Genomic DNA, 15,633 nt, shown 5'->3' on the forward strand with positions numbered 1-15,633 from the left:
CTTGGCCCTAATATACATATACATACATATACATAGTCAAGTTCTCCTGGTATAAGTTATTGAAGAATAACTCTGTTTGTACGACTGTTTCTTGCAGATTTTTTTTCTAAATTTTTCATTTTTACATTGGAGGTTCAGGTGAATAAAGTTAATATTATATATATATATATATATATATATATATATATATATATATATATATATCCACTGAAGTTACCAAATATGGTTCTTCGCCTGATAAAGACTTAAAGAGATTTCAAAAAAGTTTGTTATCTCTGAAAGTATCTCTCTTAGTTACTTTTTGTGATATTAATTTGTATATACACAATGTCTAGCAGCCCAGTGGGGAAATTATTGTAGTTCTTGCTGAAGTTTCAGAGTTTTTACTATGTTAATGCAACACTTGATGCAGGTGACATGAAGTCTGTGAACAGTGGCGGTTCTAGACCAGTTTAACTGTGGGGGCCAGTGTTTAATCAGAGGGGCACATTAAAAATCGTCAAAAATGATATTTCAGCATTCAAAACCTTTATTTTAGCTAAAAGTCTCATATTTGGAAGAACTACATTGATTGAAACAATGAGACTTACAAACTAGAGCCAGGACTTTCACGCGTTAATTAAGATAAATTAATTACACAAAAATGAATGCGTTAAAAAAATTGACGCATTTTAATCGCACTTATTTTTGCACCGCGGAACGTTTCTCACTGGATGAGTTTCAGGAGGACCGATTATACTGGAGCACCAACTAGCGTTGATGAGTTGAGACAACAACAAACCACAGTGAACATGAAGGAAGAAGCTGATGAGACCTTTGGTTGGCCCCGTGGATGATGGGACATTTAGTTACTAAAAACCAACGGATGGAAGCGTCCATAAGAGCATTGGTTGTGTTGCTAGGCAACAAGGAATTCACATATCACCATAGCAGCACATCCAGCCTCAAGTATCACCTCAATGCTAAACATATAGCAGCTAGCGGCTAGTGTGCTAGCTAGCGTGGATTGTGTTTTACTTCAAAAACCAAAGTATTCTAGTTTACAGAAGGTCTACCTACCTATAGGCTACCTGGATTTATGAAATGTACTATATTTATAAATATGCTATTGCTACACTTAATGGCAATAATTGCACTGGTCTGTTGGACTTGAACAAAAATAAACAATATTTTTGTTGCTTAAGCTTATGTATTCAGTCATTATTCAATGGTATACTAAAAATCCATGTGAAAAAAATTACTTCTCACTGTTCTCAGGTCAAATATTTATATGCGATTAAAATGCGATTAATCTCGATTAATTAATTACAAAGCCACTAATTAATTAGATTAATTTTTTAAATAAATAAATGTGTGTGTGATTGTCTTACAGGGTCTCCGTTGGGGCCAGCTGAGCCCTCCCTGCCCTGCTCTCCACGGGGTCCTGGATCCCCCTGGACAAAGGAAAAGAACAAATGTTTAAAGCTAAAGGCATTTTAAGAGGGTAACAACAGACAAGTGGAGAAGGCAGAGCCCAGTTTTAAACAAAGTTATATTAGTAGGAGTACACTGGGAGTTTCTTAATAAAAAAAAACAGTTTTCCATTAAGGTCAGTGCGGTTGCAGTTGACTCCATGCAGCTGCCAAACTGCTTTTCCCATGAATTTTTAAGTAGGAGGTGATGAAATCAAACAGACCCCGAGGGCCCTTGGCTACTCTTCATCCCTCCTCCTCCTCCTCCTCCTAATCATCCTCCTTATCATGGTCACTCACCGGGTCTCCTCTTGGCCCTCTGTTTCCACGGGAACCTTGCTCGCCCTTCTCTCCAACTAGTCCCTACAGGGGATTTTAAAGATGTTAACTCATATTTTGGCAGCTGTCACACACACACACACACACACACACAAAAACACTCATTTAACCCATAAGAACCCAGATCCAGTAATCCGTAAAGGAACATTATGGAGGATATACCACAGACCAAGTTAACCAAGTTAGAACACATTTTTGATGTCCGTCCATCCATTTTCCTCCGCTTTTCCGGGGCCGGGTCGCGGGGGCAGCAGGCTAAGCAGGGCGTTCCAGACGTCCCTTAAAAAAATTCTACCCCTAAATGTCAAAGATCTGTGATGTCACATATACGTTACATTGGGCTTTTATGGTATTTATGTTCATGATATTTCTTATTTTAAAATAAAAAAAAAAGACATTTTCTGCTTACAGAAACACAAATTTGCCTTTTTCTTTGCATCTCCACAACATTTATCAAAATTGTGACATTAATAGTGCTGCTTAACAATAAATAATTTTTCAGATTTCTACTTTTTTAAGTAACAAAATAAGAATAAATCAATAATAAATAAAAAGAAATAACCATGTGCCTTTTTGTTTGCACCTCCGTAACATATATCAAAATTGTGACTTTAATTTGTTCAGGAAATATGGTCAGAACAAGTTAAATGCAATACAGGAAACCCTATTAACGGATTAGAAATGTTAAATGGATTTTTGAAATTAGCTACTTTTTCACATTACTGTTTCCAGTCACAGCCACATTTTGGAGAAGTCACTTCCTGTGACAGTCAAACAGTCTTCCTTTGTGATTTAATGAGTTAATGTGAAGCATAAAGCTGAATATGAGAGATGATAGAAGATTTAAAGTTTGTTACACCGGTGTCACCATTGGTTCTTATGGGTTAAAGTCAATATTAATTATATTTACTCTCTCGCCGCGGCCTCCATCGGGTCCTGGTGCTCCCTGAAACACACACACACACACACAGCAGGATATTAGATGATCCATTAACAATCACAAAGTTGATTTTTTTTGGCGTTTTCAGGAGCTTCGTCGCTTACGTCATCACCACGTTCTCCTTTGTCCCCGTTGTTTCCTGGAGGGCCCCGATCGCCCTGTTACAACACAGATATATATAAACATGTATGATATAACATGAACTCTGTACTGATCTGTCTCTGGTCATTATTCCCGTCTCTCTGACTCACCTGAGGTCCCAGTGGGCCGTCGTTCCCAGGCCTTCCTGGACCGCCGTCTCTTCCAAAATCTCCCTAAAACAAACACACAACGTCTTATCACACACTGCCGAAAGTCTATTCAAAAGATTCGACTCTATTAATCGCACAGCGGGGAAATTTCTTTAGTACAGCCGACCACAAAAATTGCACACAGAATTATTTCCCTTTTAGATAAAGATAAAAAACAGGGCTGGGACTTTAACGCGTTAATTTAGATAAATTAATTACACAAAAATTAAGGCGTTAAAAAAATTGACACATTTTAATCGCACTTATTTTTGCACCGCGGAACGTTTCTCACTGGATGAGTTTCAGGTGGACCGATTATACTGGAGCACCAACTAGCGTTGATGAGTTGAGACAACAACAAACCACAGTGAACATGAAGGAAGAAGCTGATGAGACCTTTGGTTGGCCCCGTGGATGATGGGACATTTAGTTACTAAAAACCAACGGATGGAAGCGTCCATAAGAGCATGGTTGTGTTGCTAGGCAACAAGGAATTCACATATCACCATAGCAGCACATCCAGCCTCAAGTATCACCTCAATGCTAAACATATAGCAGCTAGCGGCTAGTGTGCTAGCTAGCGTGGATTGTGTTTTACTTCAAAAACCAAAGTATTCTAGTTTACAGAAGGTCTACCTACCTATAGGCTACCTGGATTTATGAAATGTACTATATTTATAAACATGCTATTGCTACACTTAATGGCAAAAATTGCACTGGTCTGTTGGACTTGAACAAAAACAAACAATATTTTTGTTGCTTAAGCTTATGTATTCAGTCATTATTCAATGGTATACTAAAAATCCATGTGAAAAAAATTACTTCTCACTGTTCTCAGGTCAAATATCTATATGCGATTAAAATGCGATTAATTTCGATTAATTAATTACAAAGCCTCTAATTAATTAGATACATTTTTTTAATCGAGTCCCGGCCCTAATAAAAAGACATTTAACAATATACTATATACAACATAGTGCAAATTAAGTGAAGAATGTGCAAATTATATGCAAAATGTGCAGAAAAGAAAGAAAGAAAACTCCAACACGTTCAGGTTGTGCTGGTGTTGTACAGCGTTCCTTCTTACACCGTGGATATAACAGTCTGCTTTATTCCATATCTTACTTTTGCTCCTTTCTCTCCATAAGAACCAGCGTCTCCCTTCGGTCCAGGCTCTCCCTGCTGGCCCTGGAAGCAGGAAACACAGAAAAAAAAGTCTCAGTCCATGATCACAAGCAGCTGAAGCCACAACACTCAATCTTAGAGGCCCGTCGTGCATGTTAGCATATGTATGCATGTGTGTTATTGTTTACAGTATGACTATATGGCTTCATTCAAACAATCTGACAGCAGAGAATGTAAACGCAGCCGTGATTAAGAGCCGAGGGCCTCCGTCTGTGCGGCTGCCTCGGGGGGATCCAGACGCAGGGCCCGGCCAGGGTGGCATTACCAAACATGCAACTGTGGCTAATAGCTAATGTGTAAACAATGTGGCTGAGCTGCAGGGAGATGCGGAAATTGCTTGTCTTGGGTGTGTATCTCTTCCAAGAGAGACTTTGAGAAACCAGAATAGAAAGCTACAGAGTGTGTGTGTCTTAACACCCACAAATGTGTGTATTTGCTCATATCAAACCTGATGTCATTGTCAAAGTGAGTTAACACAGCTATTCAGCTACTCATCTCGAGACCCCAATTGGGGTCTCGAGATGATTTCTGGGGGTCGTCAAATCATTTTGGAAGTCAGCTCTGTCTCCACTGTGTTAAAGTGGTCATGTGTTTTAGTCTTTTTGGTCATTTTGTGTATTTTTTAGTCATTTGTGTCTTTTTGTGTCTTTTTTGGTCATTTTGTTTCCTTGATTTTGGTCATTTTGTGTCTTTTTTTTGTCATTTTTGTGGTCAATTTGAGTCCTTTTTTGCTTAATTTTGTGTAATTTTTTGGTCATTTTGTGTCATTTTTTGCTTAATTTTATGTATTTTTTTGGTCATTTTGTGTCTTTTCTTGATCATTTTGTGTCATTTTGTGGTCTATTTGATTCTTTTTTGGATAATTTTGTGTCTTTTCTGACAAATCCCAAAGTCTCTGGCTTGAAGCTGACTGTTACACACTCAGGAGGTCAGAATGGACCTTTAAACTGATAGCAAAGCACTTAGATTAAAAGTAACAATCAAATATAAAAAAATATATCAATGCACAGACAGAGAGATGTTTGAGTTGTTGTCTGCTTCATTATTTGTCCAAAATTTGTCGTATCAACTGAGTTTGTATGATCTGAACTGTGAGATTCTGTTCAGTGAGCTAATTAAATTGCGGGTCGCCACTCAAAAAGGTTGAGAATTACTGAGTTAACGTCAAGTGCTTGCTTCTCATCTGGTTGTGATTCAAACAGTGGAGTTGAGGCCACAACACAAGACCCCAGCAGTGAATGGGATTATTCTGAGATTAAGATATACGACTCACGTCTGATCCAGGAGATCCTTTACAGCCGGGAAGACCAGCGAAACCAGCCTCACCCTAAAGAGGAAAACCAGAGAAACACATCTTTAAACAACTTTATCAAGCCAACAGAAACAGTCAGATAGTGAGACTGCATAGTTCAGATGTTCTGGTCTTCTGACTCACCTTGCGTCCATCGACTCCATCCGTTCCCCGAAGACCTTTGTCTCCCTGAGAATTAGCAAGAGATAAAGAAGACACAAAAGGTGAGAGAGAGACAATAAAAGCTATAGAATAATAATTTAACCATTAGCTTTCAAAACGATCGCAGACGGCTGCTCCAAAGAGCTCACCTTGTAGCCTTTGTGTCCTCTTTCTCCCTGCAGAAAACACACAACACAAGTCAGCCATGAGTTATACACTACAGTCATCCTGGGTCAAGCACTGAATTTTGTATAATAATAGTTTGGTAACACTTTACAATAACCATCATTTATAGATGGTAAACAGATAGTTTATTAATGTTTAATCATCATTTATAAACCGTATATAGGCCATTTAGAATGGTGAATAGAAAATGTAATAATGTTGAACTATAATTTATAAATGCCAAATAGATTACTTTACCATAAACAAACATAATTATTAGTTTATTAATAGCTTTACACTCATTATAACATTTTTAACACCATATCAAGTATGTAAATGATTTCAAAATGATTCATATACCTTTAAGAAATTGCTTGAAAACATTTAAAGATTAAATATGTATGGAATTTTGTAAATGGTTAATAATAACTGGTTTATAAACCATCTATAAACATCACTTAGATGGTTATTGTAAAGTGTTACCAATAGTTTTTGTGTCTGATCGTACCTTTTCTCCTCTGCCACCACGGTCTCCCTAAAAAACAGAAACACACACGTCAAGATTATCATCATCAGCACAGAAGAGTGATCAGTGTGGATCTGGGTAAAGTCTGTGATCATCAACAGCTAAATAAATAAATAATGGAAATTCATAAATACATTCAGCTGAGTGAAAGTCTCCAACAAACTTCCTGTTTGTTTCTGGGTCATAAACATTTGTGTGAACTACAAAGGGGACTAACTGCATATGTCAATAAATAAACTGCATGGGAGAAACTGACCTTTATCGTAAAACAACAATATGATCGATTGACGAAATGTCTACAGTTTATTACGCTATTCATAACATAACAGAGGAAAAAGCAATCCTACTACTAATGCTACTACTACTATGAGTAAAGATGGATGTTAAATCTGTTTATCCTATACTTTATTACAACCGTTTATCTGCTACCTTTAGCTATCTGCTACCTTTAGCTAACTATTACAACCGTTTATTTGCTACCTTTAGCTTACTATTTCAACCTCTTATTTCTTTCTTTCAGCTATTTCAACCATATATCCATTACTTTTAGTTAATTATTTCAACTTGCTACCTTTAGCTAAGTATTTCAACCGCTAATTCATTTCTTTCAGCTATTTTAACCATATATCCATTACTTTTAGTTAACTATTTCAACTATTTATCTGCTACTTTAAGCTAACTATCACAACCGTTTATTTGCTATTTTTAGCCAACTATTTCAACCGCTTATTCATTACTTTTAGCTATTTCAACCTGTTTATCCATTACTTTTAGCTAACTATCTCAACTGTTTATCTAATACTTTTGGCTAACTTTATTAACTGCTTATTCATGTCTTTTAGCTATTTCAACTGTTTATCTATTACTTTCAGCTAACTATTTCAACCGCTAATTCATTTCTTTTATCTATTTTAACCATTTATCTGCTACTTTTAGCTAACTAATTCAACAATTTATCAATTACTTTTAGCTATTTCAACCTGTTTATCCATTACTTTAAGCTAACTATTTTAACTGTCTATCAATTATGTTTTAACTTCTGCTAACTAGTTTTCATGCACTCGTACTGCAACAAAAAGTGCTGAACCCCAAACTGCTCCTGATGACCGATCCATAGATGGATATGATGAATATAGTATGAATGAAGTCATCCTGCCCCTTGCGTGGTAAAATGTAGAAGTTGCATATGGAGAAGCAATTTAATTATCACTATGACTACAAAAGTGCTATATTAATGTAGTAAAGTCATCGTAATTGCTATTTTTTCAAATTGAGCCACTATAATCTTGCCAAATACCCCCTGGAAGCAGCTAAAGTACCACTGGGGTAAGTACCACAAGCTGAAAATCAATGTCTTAAGGACCCTGTTGCTGTTCCAGTGTTGTTTTACTGATATGAACCCATTTATGAAGTGAACTCTACCTTCATCCCACTGTAACCAACTGGACCAGGATCTCCAATGCTGCCCTGTAACAAAGAGATAGAAGCATTAGATAATCTGAATGACAAATCCATAGAGATGTAATGACTGGTTTGTCATTTTGCATGCATGTTTTCATATGTTGGAGTTGGTGGAATATGTTGTTGAAGTCCCCTACCATGGCACCAATGTCTCCTTTCTCTCCTGGCATTCCTGGTCTACCTATTTCTCCCTATAGGAAGGAAAAAAATGATGAGATGCTGCAAATTTCTGTACATTTGTGCATATTTCTGAAGACCATCTCCAGTGCAATTGATTGTTTTTATATTATATCATCACACCTTAGAGCCAGCGTCTCCTATTGGTCCTTTAGGTCCTCCTGGAGCCTGCAGGCAAAAAAAAAAAAATAACATGCAAAAAGTGAAACAACAGCTCAAAAAACAAAGACAAAGAAGATTTTTGTTGACAATAAGATAATAAATGGTCTACTTACATTGCAGTCAAAGGAGCAACACTGGGGGGAAGAAAAGAAAAAAAATATATATTAAACACCTTAAAGCAGGAATATTACCTCCACACTGTAAATAATAGCTGTGAAATCTACAGTTATTTACTGTATTATTCACAGTTCATCACTGTGTTTGGTTTTTTCAGTATAGTGCTGTATACTTTACAATAAAAGTCAGATTACAGTAGGGCTGGGCAATATGTCCAATATTTAAGATAAAACTGCAGTCATTTTGTTTGAAGATCTAAAAGTAGGCGAGATTGTGAATATCGCTGCCATCTCAGTTTGTTTTGTGCTCATTTCAGCTTCCTGTTGCCTGTTTGACCCCTCCTTGTTTCCTGAGTATGATTAAGTTGAAGAGAGTTTACATACAAGTGGCGACCAGAAGTAATCATACTGAGAAATAATAAGAAGGTAATGACCTTTAAAAGGCCAGGCTCTATAAACATTCTGACTACATTTAAGATTTATTGCAGTAAATATACAAAGAAATACTCTTTGTTGGGTGGTTACATTTGGTTTGTGAACATATTTAAGCCATGACATTTGGCCTGTATACAAAAATGTGTCTTAATTAAGTTGCATCAGCAGACTGATCATAAATAATTCAGCTATAAAAACAGAATAATGAATAATCACTCAGTTAGAAAAAAATCAGGAAGAATGAAAACTATCAAACTGCCAAAAACGCTTAAAGTTTATTGACTGATTTAGCCATGTTGCCCAGAGCTAATTAAGAGAATCCATCTTTTTAAATCTGATAATTACTATGTAGCATTTAAATGCAGTTATTTATTAATCAATATTTAACTTATACATTTCCTTTCAAGAACATCTTACCGTATCCTTGGTCTCGTTTGTCTGAAAACAAAGAAAGAAAACAGAAAGTTAGTAAAACGCCCAAAATGTTGAATTCTGTTGAAGGAAAGGAAAGGAAAGGAAAGTAGAGGAAAAGAAAGGAGAGGAGAGAGGAGCAGAGGAAAGGAAAGGACGGGAAAGGAAAGGAAAGGAAAGGAAGGGACAGAAAAGGAAAGGAAATGAGAGGAAAGGAAAGGAAAGGAGAGGAGGAGAGGAGGAAAGGAAAGGAAAGGAAAGGAAAGGAAAGGAGAGGAAAGGAGAGGAGACAAAAGGAAAGGAAAGGAAAGGAAAGGAAAGGAAAGGAAAGGACAGGAAAGGAAAGGAAAGGAAAGGAAAGGAGATGAGAGGAGGAGAGGAGACGAAAGGAAAGGAGAGGAAAGGAAAGGAAAGGAAAGGAAAGGAAAGGACAGGACAGGACAGGACAGGAAAGGAAAGGAAAGGAAAGGACAGGAAAGGAAAGGAAAGGAAAGGAAAGGAAAGGAAAGGAGATGAGAGGAGGAGAGGAGACGAAAGGAAAGGAGAGGAAAGGAAAGGAAAGGAAAGGAAAGGAAAGGAAAGGAAACGAAACGAAACGAAAGCAAAGGAAAGGAAAGGAAAGGACAGGAAAGGAAAGGAAAGGAAAGGAAAGGAAAGGACAGGAAAGGAAAGGAAAGGAAAGGAAAGGAAAGGAAAGGAGATGAGAGGAGGAGAGGAGACGAAAGGAAAGGAGAGGAAAGGAAAGGAAAGGAAAGGAAAGGAAAGGACAGGACAGGACAGGACAGGAAAGGAAAGGAAAGGACAGGAAAGGAAAGGAAAGGAAAGGAAAGGAAAGGAAAGGAAAGGTAAGGAAAGGAAAGGATACGAAAGCAAAGGAAAGGAAAGGACAGGAAAGGAAAGGAAAGGAAAGGAAAGGAAAGGAGACGAAAGCAAAGGAAAGGAAAGGACAGGAAAGGAAAGGAAAGGAGAGGAAAGGAGAGGAGACGAAAGGAAAGGAAAGGAAAGGACAGGAAAGGAAAGGAAAGGAAAGGAAAGGAGATGAGAGGAGGAGAGGAGACGAAAGGAAAGGAGAGGAAAGGAAAGGAAAGGAAAGGAAAGGAAAGGAAACGAAACGAAACGAAAGCAAAGGAAAGGAAAGGAAAGGACAGGAAAGGAAAGGAAAGGAAAGGAAAGGAAAGGACAGGAAAGGAAAGGAAAGGAAAGGAAAGGAAAGGAAAGGAAAGGAAAGGAAAGGAGATGAGAGGAGGAGAGGAGACGAAAGGAAAGGAGAGGAAAGGAAAGGAAAGGAAAGGAAAGGACAGGACAGGACAGGACAGGAAAGGAAAGGAAAGGAAAGGACAAGAAAGGAAAGGAAAGGAAAGGAAAGGAAAGGAAAGGAAAGGAAAGGTAAGGAAAGGAAAGGATACGAAAGCAAAGGAAAGGAAAGGACAGGAAAGGAAAGGAAAGGAAAGGAAAGGAAAGGAAAGGAGACGAAAGCAAAGGAATGGAAAGGACAGGAGAGGAGAGGAGAGGAGAGGAGAGGAGAGGAGAGGAGAGGAGAGGAGAGGAGAGGAGAGGAAACAAGGAGAGGAGAGGAGACATACGATCATATCGATGATGGTTCTGATGGTTCCCATCTTGCTGGACCTGGCGTCGTCTGCAGCGGTGAAGTTCTGTCTGTAGTTCTGGTCTGTGGCGATCAGCAGCAGCCTGGTTTCCTGGTGACAAACCAGATGGAAACATGAAGCAGCAGCTACAACATGCTTCACAAGATAAATTAAAGCTGCAAAAGTAAATCTAAATCCAACTTGTTTTATTTTATTTTGGTAAGAAACAAATCATTTGCAGTGTGAGCTCTAAAAGATTATTCCAGTTTATTCAATCCCATTTAGCTTCTACCAATGTTATTGCAAGTCTTCCTGCTATTAGACCAAAGAGATGCTTATCACTTATTCTGAGAAACTAAGATGGACAGTTTGGACTATTTTATCGTCATGTCATGTTACCTTGGTCCAATTTAATGACCACTGGGCCAGTCTGTTCCAGGGTGAAGACTTGAGAGTTGAGGTTAAAATGTTTTTAATGTTAAACGATCATTTCTGTACAAAAATGCACTAAAATTTCAACTGAAGCTGAAGCTGAATGCTGAATCGTCAGTCGGAGTTAGCCAGATCAAGTTCTATTTTAGGTGTTTTAACCCTTTGATGCTCAACATATAAACACCTTCTAATACACAACATGTTATTGTTATTGTTATTTCATGCTGCTGTGTGTTTGAATATCTTTTTTTTATTACAACAGATCATTATATCCATTTTTTCCTTTCATACTTTATGAAGAAAAATAGTTTTTGTATTATTACATCAAGTTTACACAAATGGGTCTAAAATGACCTTGTGCATTAGAAGTGTAGTGATACAAAAAGTGATTCACTAAATTAACAATATGAGTATATGTGTCACTATGTTTGTCTTATTTTGAAGGTTTAACTTTAAAAGAGTTGTTAGAACCACCAGATTACATTAGAAAATCACATATTTTAATATTTGAGACTTATTATAGCCACCAAATAATAATTTCCATTGGAAAAAAAGACCAATTTAACAAACTAGGATAGTTAATACTTGTGTCTTCTTTGTCAGGTTTTAAATTGGTGACAACATATAAACACCTTCTAATGCACAACATGGGTCAAAAATGATCTTGTGCATTAGAAGCGTAGTGATAAAAAAAGGGTTTTTATTCAAAAAGTAAGAAATGAAAACAAAAAATTAGGATGTATGATGATCAAAAACAAGTTGATTGAGGAAAACCTGCAATACTGAATGATAAAATTAATTTATTGCAAAGATATAGAATATTAAAACTTAGTTGGGTCACGTTAGACCATGCTGTGCATCAAAGGGTTAAGCATAAAATAAAAAAAATTCCATCTTTGTGTTTCAGAATGTTTAAATTAATTTTTTGCAGAGATTTTTCTGCATATACTTGCAAATACTTGGGCCTTTAAGTCCCTGAAAGTGTTATTTGAAACCTTTAAGAATAAATAAGCATAAGCATCATAAATAAATAAGCTACGAATTTTTAAAAAAAGCATTTATATGTCTTATTTATGAGGAGTTACCTCCAGGTAATCTGCTTCATCAGGAATATTAAGAACCAGGGGCCGGATTCACAAAGCATTTCTTAAGAAAAAATGCTTCTGAAGTGCCACTTTTTTTTGCTCTTAAGACAAAATTTAAGAAGATTTGGTATTCATGAAGACATTTTTATTTTTTCTTTAGTTGTTTTCTTAACGATGGATAGAACATGAGAACAAATGAGATTCTTGAAAACAAAGTTCTCATATTTCTTCTCAACTTTAAGAAAAGTCTTGATATTTATTTACTTGAACACATTTCTATGACATTTATTTGATTTCTTTAATATTTAGTTCAGTCCTAGACAATGTGGTAACAAGTTATGTTCACTGAATTTGGTCAGATTAGTTTTTTTGTGAATGTATCACATAAATATTATTCTGGCAGTTGACATATAATGTAAATGTCCTTTCAGTCTGTGTGACATGTCGGTCTATATATTCCTAGATTACACTACAATGTTCTCTTAGTAAATCATGAGGCAGTTGTTGTATTTGATGCTACTTAATTAATGATCTAGTGATCTTAAGTTAAAATCTAAGAATGTCCTAAGTGAGAAAACTAAGAAGTTCCTAAAAGAATTATTAAGAAAAAAAATGGTGAATAGCATTTAAGAACATTCTATTTTTTCTTCTTAAGAGTCTTCTTAAGTTTTATCTTAAGAACACTTTTGTGAACCCGGCCCCTGATTAAGAAAAAGGCCTTTCAGGGCGTTTAACCCTCATTTTTTTAATTTTCTGATTGGGATTATGCATTTAGTTGCATTTAGTATGCATTTGGGATTATGCATAAGTGAGAAAACTAAGAAATTCCTAAGACATATGACAATTCTTAAGAAAAAAAAATGGTCTGAGTTTTATATTAAGAACACTTTTGTGAATCCGGCCCCTGATTAAGGGCGTTTAACCCTTATTTTTTTCATTTTCTAATTGAGATTATGCATTTAGTTTTGGTTAGGGGCTGGGGAATGTATTATGCTAACGAGGGTCTTCACCAGCATAATCTACAGTACAGGCCAAAAGTTTGGACACACCTTCTCATTCAATGTGTTTCCTTTATTTTCATGACTATTTACATTGTAAATTCATCAAAACTATTAATGAACACATGTGGAATTATGTACTTAACAAAAAAGTGTGAAATAACTGAAAACATGTCTTATATTCTAGTAAGCAAAGGGTGGCTACTTTGAGGAATCTAAAATACAAGACATGTTTTCAGTTATTTCACACTTTTTTTGTTAAGTACATAATTCCATATGTGTTCATTCATAGTTTTGATGCCTTCAGTGAGAATCTACAATGTAAATAGTCATGAAAATAAAGAAAAACGCATTGAATGAGAAGGTGTGTCCAAACTTTTGGCCTGTACTGTATACATACGTGTGTGTGTGTGTGTGTGTGTGTGTGTGTGTGTGTGTTTGGTACCTCATGATCAGGCATGATGGCGACAGCGAACACTTTGACTCCGTGCTGCTTGGCTTCATTTGCTGCCTCCTGCACGCCTCCACACGGCTCCTTGTAGCCAGTGATAGGATGACCATCAGTCACCACCACGATGTATTTGTTCTCATGGTAGTGGGAGCCGCTGCACACACACAAACACACAAATCATCAATTAAATCACTATAAAGCAGGGTATGTTTTATGGTGTAGCTAACTTGTGATTAACAAATTAAGGCATGGCCCACTCTACTCTGCTTCCAACTGGACAAATAGATGTGTTAAGTAAAATACAGACATCTAATAGTACAACTACAAGATGGCAAAATGAATATGCAACATGGTGCAGACAGGCAGTGATGGAACTGCTGCAGCTGGGTCTAAAACAGTGAGGCCAATGTGGAAATGCCTTGAACATGCATTCTTTCAAATGGCCAGCAGGGGGCGACTCCACTGGTTGCAAAAAGAAGTCTGATTGTATACAAGTCAGTGAGAAATCATCAATTAAATCACTGAAAATCACTAAAGTGTGGTTTGTGTGTGTGTGTGTGTGTGTTATTATTACCCAACGAGCAGCTCTGCGAGGCCTCTCTTGATGGCGCAGTCGGTGTATGTTCCCTTGCCGATGTAGTCGATGCCCCTGATGTCCGACTTCAGCGCGTCGCGTTGCGTCCTGAGGTCGCTGAGCTCCCGAACTATTTTGACCTCGTCACTGTAGTGCAGCGCTCCTGAGTTCCACGTGAGGGTGCGGTCACATCGGTGGCGCCTGGACAAACACAGGTGTTAAATAGAATACAGACATCTAATAATCAGGGGTGTACCGATTTCCTTAATTTTGCGGGATCGGCGATCGGCCAATTCTTTTACGTCAAACCGCTCTTATCTACCTCCGCAAAGGTCTGAAAGAATTTATTTTAGGTTCAATATTTTATTAACTACCTCAGGCATTGTGATTTCCTTTATTTGTTAAAGAAAAATACTGCTGTGTTATTGTTTTTCAATAAAATAAGATTCAAATATTGAAGGTGTATGCTGTGAGTTCGGAAATCGGTATAGGCCAAAATCGTAATCGGCAGGTCAGGCTTTTTATAAATCGGTGATCAGCCAGAAAATTGCAATCAATGCACCCCTACTAATAATACAACTATTAGATGACAAAATTAATATGCAACATGGTGCAGACAGGCAGTGATGGAACTGCTGCAGCTGGGTCTAAAACAGTGAGACCAATGTGGAAATGCCTTGAACATGCATTCTTTCAAATGGCCAGCAGGGGGCGACTCCACTGGTTGCAAAAAGAAGTCTGATTGTATACTAGCCTGTGAGAAAGTGACCCTACTTCTCACTTGATTTATTACCTTAGTTAACATTTTTCTAATGAGTTTATGATCTTAATCGCAAGTTTTAAGTCTTCTTCAAAACAGCATGACTTTCATTTAGTAAATTATTATCCAATTTAGTGTAAAATAGACGATAAAGCAGGGTATGTTTTATGGTGTAGCTAACTTGTGATTAACAAATTAAGGCATGGCCCACTCTACTCTGCTTCCAACTGGACAAATAGATGTGTTAAGTAAAATACAGACATCTAATAGTACAACTACAAGATGGCAAAATTAATATGCAACATGGTGCAGACAGGCAGTGATGGAACTGCTGCAGCTGGGTCTAAAACAGTGAGGCCAATGTGGAAATGCCTTGAACATGCATTCTTTCAAATGGCCAGCAGGGGGCGACTCCACTGGTTGCAAAAAGAAGTCTGACTGTATACTAGCCTGTGAGAAAGTGACCCTACTTCTCACTTGATTTATTACCTCAGCTAACACTTTTCTAATGAGTTTATGATCTTGATCGCAAGTTTTAAGTCGTCTTCAAAACAGCATGACTTTCATTTTGTAAATTGCGGTCTAATTTAGTGTAAAATAGACGATAAAGCAGGGTATGTTTTATGGTGTAGCTAA

The 15,633-nt window shown here is 37.1% G+C and overlaps 2 protein-coding genes across 2 annotated transcripts in view; one reads left to right on the forward strand and one right to left on the reverse strand.

Moving 5' to 3' along the window:
• Positions 1-15,633, forward strand: part of LOC131980453 (cysteine/serine-rich nuclear protein 1-like) — a 158,968-nt gene that overhangs the window by 86,491 nt on the left and 56,844 nt on the right. The window lies entirely within an intron of this gene.
• col6a1 (collagen, type VI, alpha 1) overlaps positions 1-15,633 on the reverse strand; it is a 45,555-nt gene that overhangs the window by 28,054 nt on the left and 1,868 nt on the right. Inside the window, exons 3-20 of the mRNA XM_059344725.1 lie at positions 14,238-14,438; positions 13,658-13,817; positions 10,695-10,808; positions 9,118-9,138; positions 8,263-8,283; positions 8,111-8,155; positions 7,948-8,001; positions 7,772-7,816; positions 6,332-6,358; positions 5,808-5,834; positions 5,641-5,685; positions 5,479-5,532; positions 4,146-4,208; positions 2,982-3,044; positions 2,835-2,888; positions 2,701-2,736; positions 1,752-1,814; positions 1,371-1,433 (exon numbers count right to left, since the gene is read on the reverse strand). Coding sequence (XP_059200708.1) covers positions 1,371-1,433; positions 1,752-1,814; positions 2,701-2,736; positions 2,835-2,888; positions 2,982-3,044; positions 4,146-4,208; positions 5,479-5,532; positions 5,641-5,685; positions 5,808-5,834; positions 6,332-6,358; positions 7,772-7,816; positions 7,948-8,001; positions 8,111-8,155; positions 8,263-8,283; positions 9,118-9,138; positions 10,695-10,808; positions 13,658-13,817; positions 14,238-14,438 — 1,156 coding nt within the window. The remainder of the gene's footprint in view (positions 1-1,370; positions 1,434-1,751; positions 1,815-2,700; positions 2,737-2,834; positions 2,889-2,981; positions 3,045-4,145; positions 4,209-5,478; positions 5,533-5,640; positions 5,686-5,807; positions 5,835-6,331; positions 6,359-7,771; positions 7,817-7,947; positions 8,002-8,110; positions 8,156-8,262; positions 8,284-9,117; positions 9,139-10,694; positions 10,809-13,657; positions 13,818-14,237; positions 14,439-15,633) is intronic.

The sequence above is a fragment of the Centropristis striata genome, chromosome 11 (assembly GCF_030273125.1).
Source record: "Centropristis striata isolate RG_2023a ecotype Rhode Island chromosome 11, C.striata_1.0, whole genome shotgun sequence".
Classification (NCBI taxonomy): domain Eukaryota; kingdom Metazoa; phylum Chordata; class Actinopteri; order Perciformes; family Serranidae; genus Centropristis; species Centropristis striata.